The sequence below is a fragment of the Cyclopterus lumpus genome, chromosome 20 (genome assembly GCF_009769545.1).
Source record: "Cyclopterus lumpus isolate fCycLum1 chromosome 20, fCycLum1.pri, whole genome shotgun sequence".
Lineage (NCBI taxonomy): Eukaryota > Metazoa > Chordata > Actinopteri > Perciformes > Cyclopteridae > Cyclopterus > Cyclopterus lumpus.
Genome location: NC_046985.1, coordinates 20695495 through 20713206, shown reverse-complemented (window position 1 = coordinate 20713206; position 17712 = coordinate 20695495). Strand labels below are relative to the sequence as shown.

General features: G+C 43.1%; 1 protein-coding gene across 1 annotated transcript in view; it reads left to right on the top strand.

Annotated features, from left to right (window-relative positions):
• The window catches only part of LOC117749733 (palmdelphin-like), a 31167-nt gene extending 13720 nt beyond the window's left edge, over positions 1-17447 (top strand). Inside the window, exons 4-7 of the mRNA XM_034560448.1 lie at positions 8153-8267; positions 10887-10911; positions 12053-12163; positions 16183-17447. Of these exons, the coding sequence (XP_034416339.1) occupies positions 8153-8267; positions 10887-10911; positions 12053-12163; positions 16183-17447 (1516 nt within the window). The remainder of the gene's footprint in view (positions 1-8152; positions 8268-10886; positions 10912-12052; positions 12164-16182) is intronic.
• Positions 17448-17712: the final 265 nt, after the last annotated feature.

The window sequence follows — 17712 nt, the reverse complement described above, 5'->3', positions numbered from 1 at the left end:
TTTTATAGTTCTGGATTTCATTTCCAGACCACAAAGCTTGTCAAAGCCACTGTTTTTGATCAAGTATTGGTGTTCAGTTTAGAAAAGGGTACCTGTTCACAATACTGTGCAGCTAGTTGTTCATTTTCATATGAATATTCTCAACCTACTGTCAATTATAACATGAACTTCTGAAAATTGATGTGGGTGACATTATGATCTTAACACATAACATGTGACTGGCAAATCAATTCAAATGACTCACCATATACTCACGAGCAAGCCGTCCCTCATCCTCATCCGAGCTGTCACTCATCCAGGCGGATGCAAAGAGCCTTTATGCTGCGTTCACACCAAAAGCGTTGTGAACATTCGCAAAGTTGAAATATTTCAACTCTGGCGAATTTTTCGCACCGCCCGGTGAAAAATCACATCTGTGCATTGACTTTGCATGAGATCTACTCTCACACAAGATTTGCACCGCTTTTGGTGTCAATGCAGCATACGGATTTAAGGTTGACATCACTTGTCTCCTGCGTAAAAGGCACATACAATACAATTATTAAATAATTAGAAATACATAAATAAGTACAACAATTTCAATAAATTGAACAATATTGATATGATGTAATAACCTAAATGTACAATATAACTTAATTTTTTTAATCATCACAAAAATACATGAAATTTGGCCTCTGCATTTAAGATGAAAAGCGCCCATGGCACAACTTGGGGGTCAGTGTCTCGTCAAGGAAATGCACACAGGAGAAACTTCGCCACAGCTGTGTGTAAATGAACTGCCATCTTTAACTAAAGACAGTTAGAGAATTATACAACCACAGTCTGACCTGCTGGCCTTGCTCAAGGCAGGTGCTGCTCTTTCCCTTTCCTGCTTAACTAACCTGTATGCCATGGCATCAGATTTCCTTGAGTAAATGTGCACCTTGAAAATAATCCAGGCTGTAGTGAGGCAAATGTAGCTCTAATGGTAGTAGACAGGCACATATCATAAAGTAGCTCAACAGTATGACAATTGGTATACATATTTACCTCTTGCAAGATCTTTAGATATTTAGCTAGCTTCTGGCCAGCAACTCCACCCTTCGTCTGGAAGATAGACGTCAGTTGGGCAAAAGGTCTCTCCAACTGTGCCATGAAGGTAGATTCCAGTGGGATGGTTGTAATGCGTTGGAAGTCAGCATGTATCTTCTATCAAAAAAACAAAATGACAGAATACAAAGAGTTAGGCCATTGGTACCACACAATACCACACCGTTACAGAATCCTGAGAAGTACTGCTGGGATCAGCATACCTGTGAAAAGTTTGTTTGTTAAATGTACTTACCAAAACAATATGAGGTCCCCAAGGAATTAGACCCTATTCCACGTCACACCAACATCAGATAGAAAAAAACTGCAAAAAAAAAAATATTCACGAATTGTAAATTTGTTTTAAGAAAGAGGTAATTGTTCAATAAACCTTAGTAATTTGGGTTAAGCTAACGACTCAAATCAGATCCCAAAAAACTAATTTTATATTTAAATAAAGCCTCATTATTACTATAGAAATGACCAACAAAAGGCAGAAAGGTTTCTTAAAACAATTATGTATGAATCGCCACCTTAACGTGGTGGAGGAGTTTGAGTGGCTCAGTGATCCTGGGAGCTATTTTGTCCGGGGCATCAGCCCCTGGTAGGGTCTCCCAAGGCAAACAGGTCTCGGGGAAGAGCCCAGACTAAGAGCAGTTCAAAAAACCCTGATGAATAGCAGCCCACGGTCTGAAGCTACCTTGCCCGGACAAGGGAAACCGGGGCACCCTCCCGGAGCCAGACCCAGGAGGGGAGCTCGTCGGCGAGCGTCTGGTGGCCGGGCTTTCGCCCATGGGGCCCGGTCGGGCTCAGCCTGAAAAAACACCATGGAGCAGCAGTCACCCTGTGGACCCACCACCCGCAGGGAGAATTATCGGGGTCGGGTGCTATGTAGACCGGGCAACGGGCCAGGCGGGAGACCTGGGCGGGCCGATCGCCGGCGGCATAGACTAGCTCTAGGGACGTGGAACGTCACCTCACTAGCGGGGAAAGAGCTGGTGCAGGAGGTGGAGCGGTACCAGCTAGATATAGTTGGGCTCACCTCCACGCACAGCATGGGCTCTGGAACCAAGCTCCTGGAGAAGGGTTGGACTTTGTCCTTTTCTGGAGTTGACCAGGGTGAGAGGCGCCGGGCGGGAGTGGGGATACTCACGAGCCCCCGGCTGAGCGTCGCTGTGTTGGAGTTTTCCCCGGGGAACGAGAGGGTCGCCTCCCTGCGCCTACGGGTTGCGGGGAGTAAGGCTCTGACTGTTGTTTGTGCTTATGCACCGAACAGCACTTCTTGGAGTCGGTGGGAGGGGTCCTGGAAAGGGCGCCGCCTGCCAACTCTATAGTTCTCCTGGGAGACTTCAACACTCACGTGGGCCATGACAGAGAAACCTGGCGGGGCGTGATTGGGAGGAACGGCTTGCCCGATCTGAACCCGAATGGTGTTTTGTTGTTGGACTTCTATGCTAACCACAGTTTGTCCATAAACAAACACCATGTTCGAACATAAGGTGGCTCATAAGTGTACCTGGTACCAAAACACCTTAGGCCGGAGATCAATGATCGACTTTGTAATCGTGTCATCTGATCTGTGGCCGTATGTCTTGGACACTCGGGTGAAGAGAGGAGCAGAGCTGTCAACTGATCACTACCTGGTGGTGAGTTGGATCAGATGGCAGGGGAGTCGGCTAGAAAGACCTGGCAAGCCCAAACGTGTAGTGAGGGTGAACTGGGAACGTCTGGCAGAGGATCCTGTCCGGGAGGACTTCAACTCCCACCTCCGGAAGAACTTCTCACAAATCCCGAGGGAGGCTGGGGACATGGAATCCGAGTGGACCTTGTTCAAAGCCTCTATTGTGGACGCGGCTGCTCGGGGCTGTGGCCGAAAGGTCATTGGTGCCTGTCGTGGCGGCAACCCGAGAACCCGGTGGTGGACACTGGGGGTGAGGGAAGCTGTCAAACTGAAGAAGGAGGCCTTTCGGGCTTGGCTTGCCCAGGGGTCTCCTGAAGCAGCTGACGGGTACTGGCGGGCCAGAAGGGCTGCAGCTGCGATGGTCGCGGAGGCTAAAACTCGGGCATGGGAGGAGTTCGGGGAGGCCATGGAGAAGGACTTTCGATTGGCCTCAAGGAAGTTCTGGCAAACCATCCGACGGCTCAGGAAGGGAAAGCAGGGTCTACCCCAGGCTGTTCTCAGCAGGGGGGGGGGGGGGACTGCTGACCCGGACTGGGGACATCGTCGGGCGGTGGAAAGAGCACTTTGAGGAACTCCTAAACCCGGCCAACTTGTCCCCCGGAGCGGGGGCAGCGCCGGAAGACTTTGGGGTGGTTTCACCCATATCCCTGGCAGAGGTCGCTAAGGTAGTCAAAAAGCTCCTTCGTGGCAAGGTCGCCAGGGGTGGATGAGATCCGCCCTGAGATGCTGAAAGCGCTGGACATTGTTGGGCTGTCTTGGTTGACACGCCTTTTCAGTGTCGCATGGGGGTCGGGAACAGTGCCCATGGACTGGCAGACCGGGTACACACACGCGCACACACACGCACACACGCACACACAAACACACGCGCACACATACACACACGCACACACACACACACTCGCATACACACGCACACACACGCACACACAAACGCACACGCACACACACACGCACAGGTGGTACCCATCTTCAAGAAGGGGGACCAGAGAGTGTGCTCGAACTATCGTGGTATCACACTGCTCAGCCTCCCGAGAAAAACTTATGCCAGGGTGCTGGAGAGGAGGCTCCGACCGCTTGTCGAACCTCAGATTCAAGACGAACTGTGCGGATTCCGTCCCGGTCGTGGAACAGTGGACCAGCTCTTTACCCTCGCAAGATTACTGGAGGGGTCCTGGGAGTTTGCCCAACCAGTTTACATGTGCTTTGCAGACCTGGAGAAGGCTTTCGACCGGGTCCCTCGGGGGTTTTTGTGGGGGGTGCTGCGGGAGTATGGGGTGCCGGACCCGTTGGCACTGCCATCCGGTCTCTGTACGCCTGCAGTAGGAGCTGTGTTCGTCTCCTCGGTAGTAAGTCAGACACGTTCCCGGTGGGTGTTGGCCTCCGCCAGGGCTGCCCTTTATCACCGGTCCTGTTCGTGACCTTCACAGACAGGATATCTAGGCGCAGCCAGGGGGCGGAGAGGATCCGGTTCCGGAGTCTCGGGATCTCCTCTCTGCTGTTCGCGGATGATGTGGTCCTGTTTGCCTCCTCGGACCGTGACCTCCAGCATTCACTGGGGCGTTTTTTTTTGCAGCCGAGTGCGAAGCGGCAGGGATGAGAGTTAGCACCTACAAATCTGAGGCCATGGTGCTCTGCCGGAAACCGGCGGATTGCTCCCTCCAGGTGGGGACAAACTGCCTACCCCAAGCGAAGGAGTTCAAGTATCTCGGGGTCTTGTTCACGAGTGAGGGTAAGGTGGAGCGGGAGATCGACAGGCGGATCGGTGCGGCTGCAGCAGTAAAACAGGCGCTGTACCGATCCGTCTTGGTGAAGAGGGAGCTGAGCCGGAAGGCAAAGCTCTCCATTTACTGGTCGGTCTAAGTTCCAACCCTCACCTATGGTCACAAACTCTGGGTCGTGACCGAAAGAACGAGATCTCGGATACAAGCGGCCGAAATGAGCTTCCTCCGTAGGGTGGCCGGGCTCAGCCTTAAAAATAGGGTAAGGAGCTCGGACATCAGGGGGGAGCTTGGAGTCGAGTCGCTGCTCCTTCGTGTCCAAAGGAGTCAGCTGAGGTGGTTCGGGCATCTAGTCAGGATGCCTCCTGGACGCCTCCCATTAGAGGTTTTCCAGGCACGTCCAACTGGTAGGAGGCAGGCCCCGGGGAAGACCGAGGACACGCTGGAGGGATTATATCTCCCGGCTGGCCTTGGAACGCCACGGGATCGCCCAGAATGAGCTGGAAAGTGTTGCGGGTGAGAGGGAAGCATGGGTCGGCCTGCTGAACCTGCTGCCACCGCGACCCGACCCCGGATAAGCGGCTCATAATGGATGGATGGAAAATAATCATCATTATTTACAAAATAGGTGAAGTATAACCCCCTGTACAATGTCTTGGAATAGAAAATAAATAAAATAAATATATTTTGATGATTTGTGTCAATTCTGAATTATTACCAGACAAAATACTGTGGGTAAGCTACCTTAGTTAGTTAATTTCAGACTGTAGTCATACATCAACCATGCTTGTCCTCCTCTACAGAGCAGCTGCAGCTTACATTTTTCATTTCCTCCGTGCTTTCAGAGCTACCTTTACATGTTTAAGCTAACGATGGCTCATTAGTGTATAAACGAGTAAAAACTACCACAAAGTGAAAAGATACTGGCACCGAAAAGAGTTGAGCAGAGCGACGCGGGACTCCATGTTGTTTCGTTTTAAAAGAATGACAACTCAGGCAACAGCTTGGCCTCCTTACCGTAACGTTAGGACCCCGTTCTGTTTACCTTCAACACGAGGGGGGTAACGTTAACAATCACTGCGGTAACATTAACCCATTTGGCGCCAGAGAGTAGAAAACAATGTTTAACTTTAGTTTTTTTTCCCCCTAATATCACCGCACTGATAAGTTTAAGTTAAAAAAATAAACTTAAAGTCGGTCCATAACGTTAAACCTTTCTACAAGCCAAGGAAGCCGGGAAGGTTAAGCTACAAGCTATTGACATTAGTTAAAGTACATTAATATTAGTTAGCTAACAGCTGGCTAGTCAATTTACATTGGTTAGGTTTGACTTTTAGTGGCCACAAACTTACGAGACTCAACCAAGAAAAGCATGTGATGCATCACGCATTCATCTTGATAGCAGCATCCAGTTAGATAATTATTTTCACTTAAATTATTCTACTAATGTTAACCTAGCCTTAATGGTAGGCAACATTGAGCTAACGTTAGCAGCAGTAGGCCTCATTAGGTAAGACAGAGCAGACAGCCTTAACGTTAGCTAACTACTTTTCTTGGTGGCAACTAAATCCTGTTAAAGTAAAAATACAACACAACAATGAATTTAAAATGTGTACTTACTGAAAACGGAGCGCTTTGAGAACCCGACAGCAGGAGATACAGCACAGCTTTCAAAATGGAAGAAATTCGGGGGGGCGGGGCTTGTGGACGCATATGCGCAGATGTGGAAATTGAATGAGGGAATTAAAATGTACATAATTTTTTCATCCATCCATCCATTTTCAATACCGCTTATCCTCATTAGGGTCGCGGGGGCGCTGGAGCCTATCCCAGCTGACATAGGGCGAAGGCAGGGGACACCCTGGACAGGCCGCCAGTCCATCGAGGGCACATGTAGGGACATACAACCATTCACTCTCACATTCACACCTACGGGCAATTTAGAGATCAATTAACCTGCAGCATGTCTTTGGACTGTGGGAGGAAGCCGGAGAGCCCGGAGAGAACCCACGCTGCCACGGGGAGAACATGCAAACTCCACACAGAAGGACCGCTCCGACCGGGAATTGAACCCGCGGCCCTCTTGCTGTGAGGCGACAGTGCTAGCCACTACACCACCGTGCATAATAATTTTTTCATCTTACCTTTAAATGAAAGAAATTAGCTTTTCGTAAACCATGGAAGTATGAGTTAAGATTAATTAAAAAAGATAAGTAGGATTCAATAACATATTAAAATCAGTGAAATGACCTTGATTAAATCAAGTAATATCTAAAAGGGGTCAGAATCATTTTTTTCAGTGTGTATGATAAATATATTTATAAAGTCATTTTAGTATGACGCCTCCTTGTTTTCTCATCTGCTGATGTTTGCCTTGTTTTTTACCATTAGCAGGTTCATACAAGATCAACTATTCCTGTATCAATCTTAAAATAATAAGTCTTGTAGCCTTTCAGTGGACAAATTGCCTTTACTTTCTAAAAATGCTTTAATAGTGAAAAAAGTGTTTTTCAATTTAGCCACAATTTAGCACATTGACCATTCAAGATTAAGCTATATATTTCCTCCCCGGACTCTTTGTGACTTCACGTCTCATAGGGTCCATTGGACCTGACTGTGTCTGAAGCTGGTCGTGGATCCTTGCCCCTGCTTCCTGCATCTAGCCTCTGGCCTGGACCTGGCCTCCTTCTCAATGGCCCTGCCTCCTTCTCTGTGCCTCCTGCCTCAAAGGCCGACCTCATTGGTCTGGCCTCTTTCGCGATGCCTCATGTTTTGTTTTTTCTGATCCCATGTGAAATCCTGGGACAGGGATGTCGTATGTGTACAGATTGTAAAGCCCTCTAATGCGACCCTAATGAGGATAAGCGGTATTGAAAATGGATGGATGGATACTAGTTTACACCTAGTCTTGTTAAAAGCATGACAGTGATCGTTTCATAACTGTATATTTGTATTGTCACCATGATGAAGAAAGTCAAGTAATTTTAACCTGAACTATGACCTTTCCCTAACAATACATAACCACCTTGACTTTGTAATGATTTTGATAGGCACAATGATAACCTGTTTCAGACCCTTTCTTTCTATCTTCATTCAAGAGTGTAGTTTTTTTATTTGAGAGCATAACTTATTGACTTTGTTTTTTTGGGAAATTCTACTTCTTCCCTGGAGTCTTTGTACCTTCTCACCTCACAGGGTCCATTGGACCTGGCTGTGTCTGGAGCCGGTCCTGGCTCCTGCCCCTTGACTCCTGCCAGGGCCCTCCTCTCTACCTCCTTCGTATTACATGGATTCTGATTATCTGGATCATGGTCCATGCCTACTACTCATTATTCACAATTTATGTCATATTCATTGAATAAGTGTATCTCTGTAATGCTGTTCATTCTGTACACATGACATCTATTGCTTCTGTCCATCCGGGGAGAGGGATCCTCCTCTGTTGCTCCCTTTTTTCCCTATGAAAGTGTTTTTTTGTGATTCTGGGCTATACAAAAAAACTGAATTGAATTGAAACTGGAAATACCTTAGAAGCAAACACAGCAATACTACCCAGAATACCATATGTGGGGAAAAGCCCGGAAGCAAGTGAGTTCAGATTCAGATGGTCTCTAGCTGCTGCTGTTAATTCAGCTGAATGCTTGTTTCAGTCATCAACCTGGTTCATATCTCTCTTTTACAGAATAGAGGAGGAGATTGAGGCCTTGGAAAACCAAGAGCTCAACATCTCTGCCAATGAAGAAGTAGTTCTCAAACGTTTAAAAGAGGTGGAGAGGACGACTGAGGACATTATCAAGGTAGGCCAAAATAAACCTTCTATACTGTGCTTGCTTAACTGGCTCTTGCCCTGCTGTGTGTTGCTTACTGATTACCTTTGCTACAAAATGCAACTTTTCACCTAGTGGCAATGAATCATAACATCAAAAATCCTTAAGCTTTTAACAAATATAATTTGCTGATTCATGATGAATTAAGTGAGGTCATGACATGGGTAAGTATGTTTTAAACTTAGCCAGGTTGTCATCCAAATGATTTGCACATTTTAACCGGATTTTGAGAGAATCTGCAAAAGTAAATGTGAATGAATGTGTGTTGTCCATGCACTACCGTTCTGCGATTGCTAGGAGTTGGTTAAAAGAGATAATTCAGTTTATTTTACGTATATAGCCCAATATCACAAATTAAGAATTTGCCTGAGAGGGCTTTACAATCTGTACACATACGACATCCCTGTCCCAGGACCTCACATCGGATCAGGAAAAACTCCCAAGAAATAGAAAAAACCCTTTCACAGGGAAAAAAAGGGGAAGAACCCTTCAGGAGAGCAACAGAGGAGGATCCCTCTCCCCGGATGGACAGAAGCAATAGATGTCATTTGTACAGATGAACAGCATTTACAAAGTTACATAAACACATTACATGAATATGACAATGTATGAATGGAAGTCCAATCCATGAAACAGAAGGAGGTAGAGAGGAGGGGGGGCGGGGCATCAGCAGGGCCAGCGCGGGAGGCCGGCTCACCAGGAAGAGAATAAATATGTTATTTGTGTTAGTTTTTTGACTAATGTGAAGAAGGTGACATAGGATATGTGTGGAAGGATTAGGACACTGTTTTCTCCTCAGCTGAGAGTTTAATAGGCCTCAACCAGTTTTATAGGTGTCAACAATTATTAAATCTGTCTCCATTGCATGCTTTACGTCGGCACACGTGGCATGGACGTCCCATAACGTTGCAGCCTCAGTGTGAGTGAGAAAGACATAAAGCACGCAATTTGTCACAACTGCAAGTCTGTAGGAACAATGTCCAGTTGTTAGAAGTAAATGATTTCACTGCAATATAGAACCGATATTATATAACTTTCAAACAGTACCTTTAAACATTCCATCATTAAAACTACTAATGACAAGATTACATTTTCTAAATAAATATTTAAAGAATTTGCATTGACCTCTATAGATGACAACAAAGTCAAAGAATTAGCCTGGAGTAGTCAAGTTTTTTTTAATGAAAATTAAAAGAAATAAACAAAAACATTGCAATCAGCGCATCTCGACTAAGTGGTTTGGTTTTTGTTTGAATTCACAACTTGAACCACATGTTTACTGAAACCATGCTCTGGGCCCAGTGCATGTCTCAGTATGTGACAAGTTGGAATGAGAATGTGTTGGAACAGATACATTGAGTTGCACTCAAAGGCTGTTTTATTGCTGTTCCTGTGGATAAATACGTTCCCTCTTGCTGATGAAAGTTGCATCCCAGTTTTCAGTGTGACATTTGACATTTTGTCACAATGAATAAACAGCTCATAGTTAATATGAGTTAATATCATTTTTAAATTGGTGCTTAACTGGTGAAATATAATATATTTTTTTCAGTAGTGTTTCAATGTAAAAGTTGATGAATAATGTCGAAGTAACTCTTTAATCATCTGTGGTCCAGGCTTAATAACTCGAACTGGTCTGTAGCTGTGCATGTAAGAGTGAATGGTCATCTTACTGAAGCTGTTTCTTGGCGTTCATACTGAAAACAGCACTGCAACTAAACAATGCAGGAGGCCCTGTTGGTGAGGGCGATGATGCTTCAGGTACAGAGACAATGAGTTGCAATGCATGATTGTCAGATTGAAGGTTTAAAACTGCTTCAGAGAGTTTAATCATTTCATCTTTCATCCCCACGATCACCACACTATTATGTATGTACATCACCTCAAGTATTTTGGAATATAAATGTGTGCATATTTGATTGGCCAATATAGTTTGAGGCTGCATCATTATTGCACCAACTTAAGTTTAGAAAATGTTATTCTACATCTGTCAGTGTTATTGTGTGTTGTGTTAGTGGGTAATTATTATTAAACATAGTCAAGTTACCTCTTTTTTCCAAATGTGCTTTTGTTCTTTTAACCAATTAACTTTCAATCATACATTGTTAAAATAAATTCAACTACGGATATGATGGATATTAGCAGTTTGCTGCAACTCAAGAGTTTGACAGCATTGTTGCTTCAATTTCACAATGCTCTTGGAGGTTATACAAGTTGTGACTTTGTCAAACGTATGGATTAGAAGAGGCAGAAATGATTTCCATGAATATAGTACAATGATTTCACATATCATCTTTCTACACACCCACGCTGCCTGTGGCTCTTCCTCTAATCTTTACTTGTTTCTAACAAGATGCACTCTCTGAGGCCTGTGTGGGTGTGCTTTTTGTGAATAAGGTGGCAACTAAATAGATTGCTCACATGGTGGGTGTGCAGTGCACAAGGACTAATGTGCATCATTTTCTTTCTGGTTGCTGTCTGTAACTGAAAGACAGTGAAATAGCTGTGCTGATGCAGCATTAATCTGTAGCACTGCTGTGATGTTGACCTCACCACTTTGACCCGTGACTACTCTGTCTTCACATGTAGGAGCTAAACGCAGACTTCCAGGAAGGTAAAAACATCTGTAGCATTTTGGTGTGTGATTCTTTCAGTTTTACATTTCACTTCACTTGTGTAAAAATAAATAGATGTGAGACTAGGCTTTATTAACATGCATTATTCAAAGATCTGATATTATTTGAAATGTGTTATTAATTAAGAATAATGAATGTTAGTGATTTTAATAACCATGATGTTTACTCTTACATTTATATAGTAACCTTTAATCTTCATTGTGTATCATTCACACACACAACTAATGGCTATATATGTGTATATGTATATATGTGTATATATATATATATATATATATATATATATATGTATATACACATATATATATATGTGTATATACATATATATATACACATATATATATATATATATATATTCTGCCAGTCAACTGAAATCAAGGGTTTTACTTTCTTGAAATAACAAATAATGATTTTCACCTCTTTCAAATCTTTTTTTCAGACCATTATATCAATGTGTTTTCAAGATTAAATAATGTAAAAGTGGCGAAGCACAGAAAGCATGCTAACATGCCATCCAGACCATTATATCAAGACCAATTTTGGATTACCTAGTTATCTTGAAACAACTCAGAACTAATACGCTTTGCATAAAGACTGGTAGCAGGGAGAAGCAGCTAGACTGAATCTACCAACATCTAAAGCTCACTAATAAACATCTCTCAAGTTAAACAAAAACATATAAACATAAATTATTTTTTTATGGGGGGGAAGACAAAAACACACATAGTTTATCCATCCACTCAGAACATTTTGACATTGCTGTCGATATACAACCAGATACAATGTGTAGCTCAGTGAGCTGAATGAAGTTAGGGGCAGTCATTTTGCTTAGCTAGACTGACTCCAGCCCCGTACTTAACACACAGACATGAGATGATCAGAAATTCAGAAAATTACTATATTACTCAGACATCTCAAATTGTTCCTTTAAAGTATTGTCTAGTAATGGGCTTTAAAAAAAAATCATATTGATATTAACAGGACATAATCCACATCATAATAATGGTTTAACACCTGACTATAACAACATCCTTAAATGATGATTTGACTACCTAAAATGGCCTCTCTCAGCATTTCAAGTGTTTTCTGATATTTCACTGGTTAACTTTCTCTCCTCAGATGAGATACATCATGCCCCCCCGTCAATCCCAGATATCCCATGGTTCATCCCACTGACACCAACAAAAAACCCTATTGCGCATGAGCCTGTTAGTGAAGAGCCAAAGAAAGGTAGATCCATCATCTGCTTATGCTGAAAACCAGATTATGATCTAACTGTCAGGGTAGTGTTGAATACAAGATACAAGTGCTGGATCACACACTGGATCAGAACATAACTGAAACTGTGGACAGTCTCACAGCTCCATAGTTATGCAGACATCCATGATGATCTTCACTAGATGCAAATTAAGATTAGATTTCTCCTACATGCCTCCTCTCTTGAAACGTGGGGAAGCGTCGATCATTGAAACCATGAATTTCTAACTGCACAAAGTGTAGGAGCGGTCAGTAAATCAACGCGCATTCTCTTGTATTGTCACTTCAAAACAGCAACAGAAACATAAATGAAACTCATCTTGAACAGGAAAACCTCGCTTTGTCTTAAATGCTGTTGAAAAATAGTTTGCCCTTCCGCTCTCTTGCCAAACACACACCTCGCTGTACTCAGATTCACCGAGCTGTGTGATATATATATATATATATCACACAGCTCGGTGAATTTCACTACGTCCGGATAACTGGATGAAAATCTGCTTTATTTGCATCCATGCGTCTGTGCATTGACTTTCATGAATCTACTCGCAACGCTTTTGGTGTGAACGCAGCATAAGTGTTGGGAAAATGTATCGGCTAAATTTAAGTGCCTCATAACCCCAATCAATCCGATTATATTTCTTTAAATGTGCCTGTGTAGTCTTAATGGGATGCATCATCCAATGAAATCTAAAATAACTATCTCAACTATGTATGTATGTATTATTCATAATCAGAAATTCAATCAATTGAAGTAGTGAAAATAAATAACTGGATGGATGGATAGCCTGCAATTTCATAAAAGCCCTCTTTTATTGCATTTACTCAGACATGGCCAGGGAACATAATGAACACATCTATGAGTTTCTTAAGCGCTAAATAAACTTTACGAACAGCTCGGCATACAGCGGCTTTCCCGATGTTCTGCATCGCCAACACTGTACAACAATGTACCACACTGTACAAAAATGTACCACAATGTACAACAATGTACCACACTGTACAAAAATGTACCACAATGTACAACAATGTACCACACTGTACAACAAGGCTCTGCATACAGTCTGTGAGACAGTCAATGCCCGGCATGTGGTGGCCAATGTACGGCTCGAGAAGGTCTTTAATAAATGATTCCTTGTTGGCAGAATCGATAGCGCTCGTATAGGAAGTCATCGTGACGTGATAATGGACGTTGGCGATCTGGAAGAACTCTCTCCCTATAAAACGTTAATCTAACTAATATCACACCTTCATCAATGGGATCTCTGAGGAAGGCAGCTGCCATTTTCTTCCGGGGGGTGGCCAGTTTATCAAGCTAGATTGAATAAGCCAGTGCTGGAGCAGGTTAACACATTTGGATGTGTTGCTATGGTGATTTTGCCAAACTTGCTTTGTGGAACCGAAAACCCTGATTTATGTAATCTTATCCTGAAAATTATCCAGCTAACTATGTTAGCCAGGTACGAGAAATAGGGCCCAGAGCACAGTGAGTGATCTGCAGCCTTCACTAGTCCAAACAAACATTAAACTGAGTCCCACATTAAATAGTGTTAAGAAATGACGGCTTTCTCCAAGCGAGTTTCCCCATCTGAGAGCTCCGTCGTACAAAAATAAGCCGAATTGATGGTTCCAGTTACGATAAAAATTATTTATATAAAAAGTACAGCAAACACAATTACAAATTGAATCATACTAATAATTACAAAAAATATATCCCATGGAACAGAGATCCAGTACCCGCCCCCGGGCTACCTGCCCGGCAGTCGGCCCAAAGAGATCTCCCGATCTTTCGCCTTTCCAAGCCTTGTAAGCTTAAAGTCAAACCCCCCTTCCTCCTCTTCTAGTCCATCGATTGGACCAGACCTCGTTTTGTTGATCCTTATCAATTTCTCCATGTTAGGTGTTGGTCAAACCAACTCTCCAACTCCAACTCTTCACATTCCTGAGCAGTTCTCAGGCCTTAGTGTGTCCTCTCATCTGCTCCATTCTCCAGGCTGTGTCCTTGCTTACATTAACTTATTTGGTGGGGTCTTGATGTTTTCTGGATTCCTTCCACTATCACTAAATAGATCCCATAATTCTAATTGATACATTTGCATATTACATACAGTGTCATTCATTTGATATCACATAATCATACAGATTTATTTATTTATTTATCTTGATCCTCCAACTTGTAAACTCATTGTAATACATAACCTCAATCACTAGGAGCGCCATTAAACCTAGTTTTCTCACAATAGGTACACCAGCAGAAATGTAATTAAGTATAAAAGAAAAGTATGACCTGGGTGGGAAGCACACTTCCTTATACCTTGCAAATTTGGGAAACATAATTATGTTTTTGATTTCTTTGTGTAAAAACATTGTCAGTTTGTCCCGGCATTTCTACTCAGATGAGTAGACAACTACCCGTAGCGGCAGAAATCATACAATAAAAAAGCAGCACCCATAAATTACCTCCAATTCCAGCCTATGAGTTGAAGAGAGGTATAAATGTGTAAACATACATTTGAATTGATTTATTATAATAAAATAGCAGCTTGCCACCCAACTTTATTTTTTAAACTAGTGCTGTAGGCCTATCCAATAGTTCGAAATTTGACGGTGACGTTAAAGTTATTATATATTATTACAAGCAATAGTCCACCCCTATCTCTCAAACACACACAGCCAGCAACGTCATGCTTGGTTCAGTTAAAGTCAACTTTTATTGAAAAAAGATTGATTTAATCATTTCCAAAAGGCACATTACATTTTTCTCTACCAAAATATTTTTGCTTCAATTCATATCTGTTGGCATTTAAAACATTTTCCATGGAATCAATCTTTCTACAGCTTGCCACAGAGAGGCACATCCTGTATTTACAGGGTGGTCTGGTAGAACTATAGGATTCATCCAGTTTTTTACTTTTCCTTGAGTAAATAATATGTTCAGTTTGTCCCAGCTGCAGATCATCTGAGATCAGCTACTCATATGAGTAAAGCATACACAGTTATTTCTTGTTGTATATTATCTATTCCTCTCCCCTAGGCTGTTGCTTTTATTTTCATTTAGGCTAATTATGTTTAACAATGCATCTCTTCCAGCTCTCTTGAACCAAATAGACAGTTCAATGACTAAGTAGAGGTGTGTCTCTTACAGCCTTCTGGCTATTTGATACATACATCTGTGTCTGTGCCACACAAAAAAAGTATGATCATGAGGATTTGCTAAATGTTAAATGGACTAAACTTGTATATCTCTTTTTAGTCTTTCAACCACTGAAAGCACTTAAACACTACATATCATTTATCCATTCACACCTATTCATACACTGATGGTAGGAGCTTCCATGTGAGGTGCCACCTGCAAATCAGGACTTACTAATCATTCACACACCTTAGGCATAGCTATGGGAGCAACTTGTTAAGTGTTTGCCCAAGGACACATTAACATGGACGATCCGAGCCAGAGATTGAACTGCCAATCTTCTAATTGAGGGATTTTTATCGACCGTTTTACAAAAGATATAGTGCTAATGCTATTATAGTGCAAACACACCCATCACGTTTTGCACCTGATTGCAGTTTTGAAGCCAAGTGCATTGGTCTTGAGGAGTGGGGCAAGCTGAGTTGATTCGGACCAGCTCAGTTTGTATAGACTGGGCTCTGGCCGGACTTTGGGTCATTTTCTCTCCTTTCATTGTGCCCATATACACCTCACAGAAGCGCCACAGAGCACACACATGCGGGTGGGTGTAATATTACATCATTAATAATATTGTAATATTGCCTCATTAATGAGAAAAAGATGTATTACATACAAGTTATGGTGCACAGCAGCATAACTCCATTCTTTATTTAAATCAGGGTTTTTACTCATGTAGTGTAGGGGAGTTTTATTAATTTATTTTTCTTACACATCAAAATATATGAGAGCCAACACTTATAAATTTGCTGTTTATTTTCTCGTCTTCATCCAGAGCTTCATCCAAGTCTTTTCTTCATTCCAGCTACGTTTGCGATGGAGATCAATGTGGAGCATGATAAGAGAACAGGAAAAAATCAAGTTGTCTCTACAACAACCATCACCCCAGAAAACATACAAGAGAGGGGGTTAAAGGTGTATGATGATGGGCGCAAGTCTATATATGCTCTGCACAAAGACAGAGGCAAAATGCACAATGAAGCAGTTAGAGTGATGACGCCCACAGAGGTAGAAGAGCTGCTGCATCAGGCCACAGAGAAGAACGTACCTACTGAAGTGCAATTCCATCAGCCTGTCTACTCTATACCCTACACAGCGAGCAGCAGGCCTGCAACACCCAGGACACCAAGACTAACCCCCACACCTGGCACAAGCCCCTTTCAAAGCTCAGTCTCATCCAAAACGGGAGTTCACATTCTCAGAGAGGAAAGCCAAGGCAGCCAAGACCTAGAAAAATGGAAAACAACAAGCAAATCACCCAGCCCTAGCCTTATCCAACAGGACTCCATGTCAAGAGTCCAAAGACAAAGAGAAGAAACCAAGCGGCCCTACACCCACATTCCAGGAGAATCAAAGGGTGACATCCATGGAATTTCACAGTCTCACTTTGGTGCTAAAACTCTACAAGGACTCGCCAACAGAAAGATGGATGCGGGCAGTCCAAACACAGCAGCTCTTGTCTCAGTCAAAGCAAGGTCTGAAGAAATACCAGCACCCAAACAACCGTTCTACACAGGTATAGATGGCTGCAGTCCTTCGCTAGCCAGCCATAAGCCTGGGGTTGATCGTGAAGCTTTGACAGAGAGATCAGGTGATGTTAACAGACATTCACCCTTCTGTGCAGAGAGTATTGCCTCTCTGAATCTCAACACCCTGCCAGAGGAGCTAGAATCAGAACCCGTCACCATGATCTTCATGGGCTATGAAAATGCTGATGACGAGGATGTAGATGACATTCAGGCTGAGCTGGTGATCATCAGCGGTGATGATGATGACGAAGCACATTATGCGCATAATAGAAGTGATCGGGAAGCGTGTCTCTCATACCACCCAGAGGGATACAAGAGTAAAGTATTCCAACCTAAAGTGGGTATAGCCATGGTTACAGAATGCAGAGATGTTATTGAAGATACCTATATAAACTGGGAGGATTTAGGGCTCCACAAGCCAACATTCACCTGCAATCCTGAGAGGCACGGTCGCTACCTGCAGGGACAGAAGATGGATGAGTCTGAAAACACAGGCAGCATACATTTGGAGGAAAGAAAGCTCTGTTCAACAAGAAGATAAGATGGAACTTCACTATTTCCTTAGAAAGTGGATCATTGCAGAGGAAATGTCGGAATAGAATTTAGGTGATTTGTTAAATAATTTTCTCTTTCTTTTCCTTTACCATGTCCTTGGGTCTGTATAGGTTTGAGGAATTGAGGAAACCAGCCACAGAGTCCAATCCTATCGCTTTATTGCCCCCTCCTAACCAATTAGTTTCATTAGCCAGTGACATTAACATGGGCACAGTGTTAAAGCCTGGTCACTTTTGGTTCTACTGTTTAAA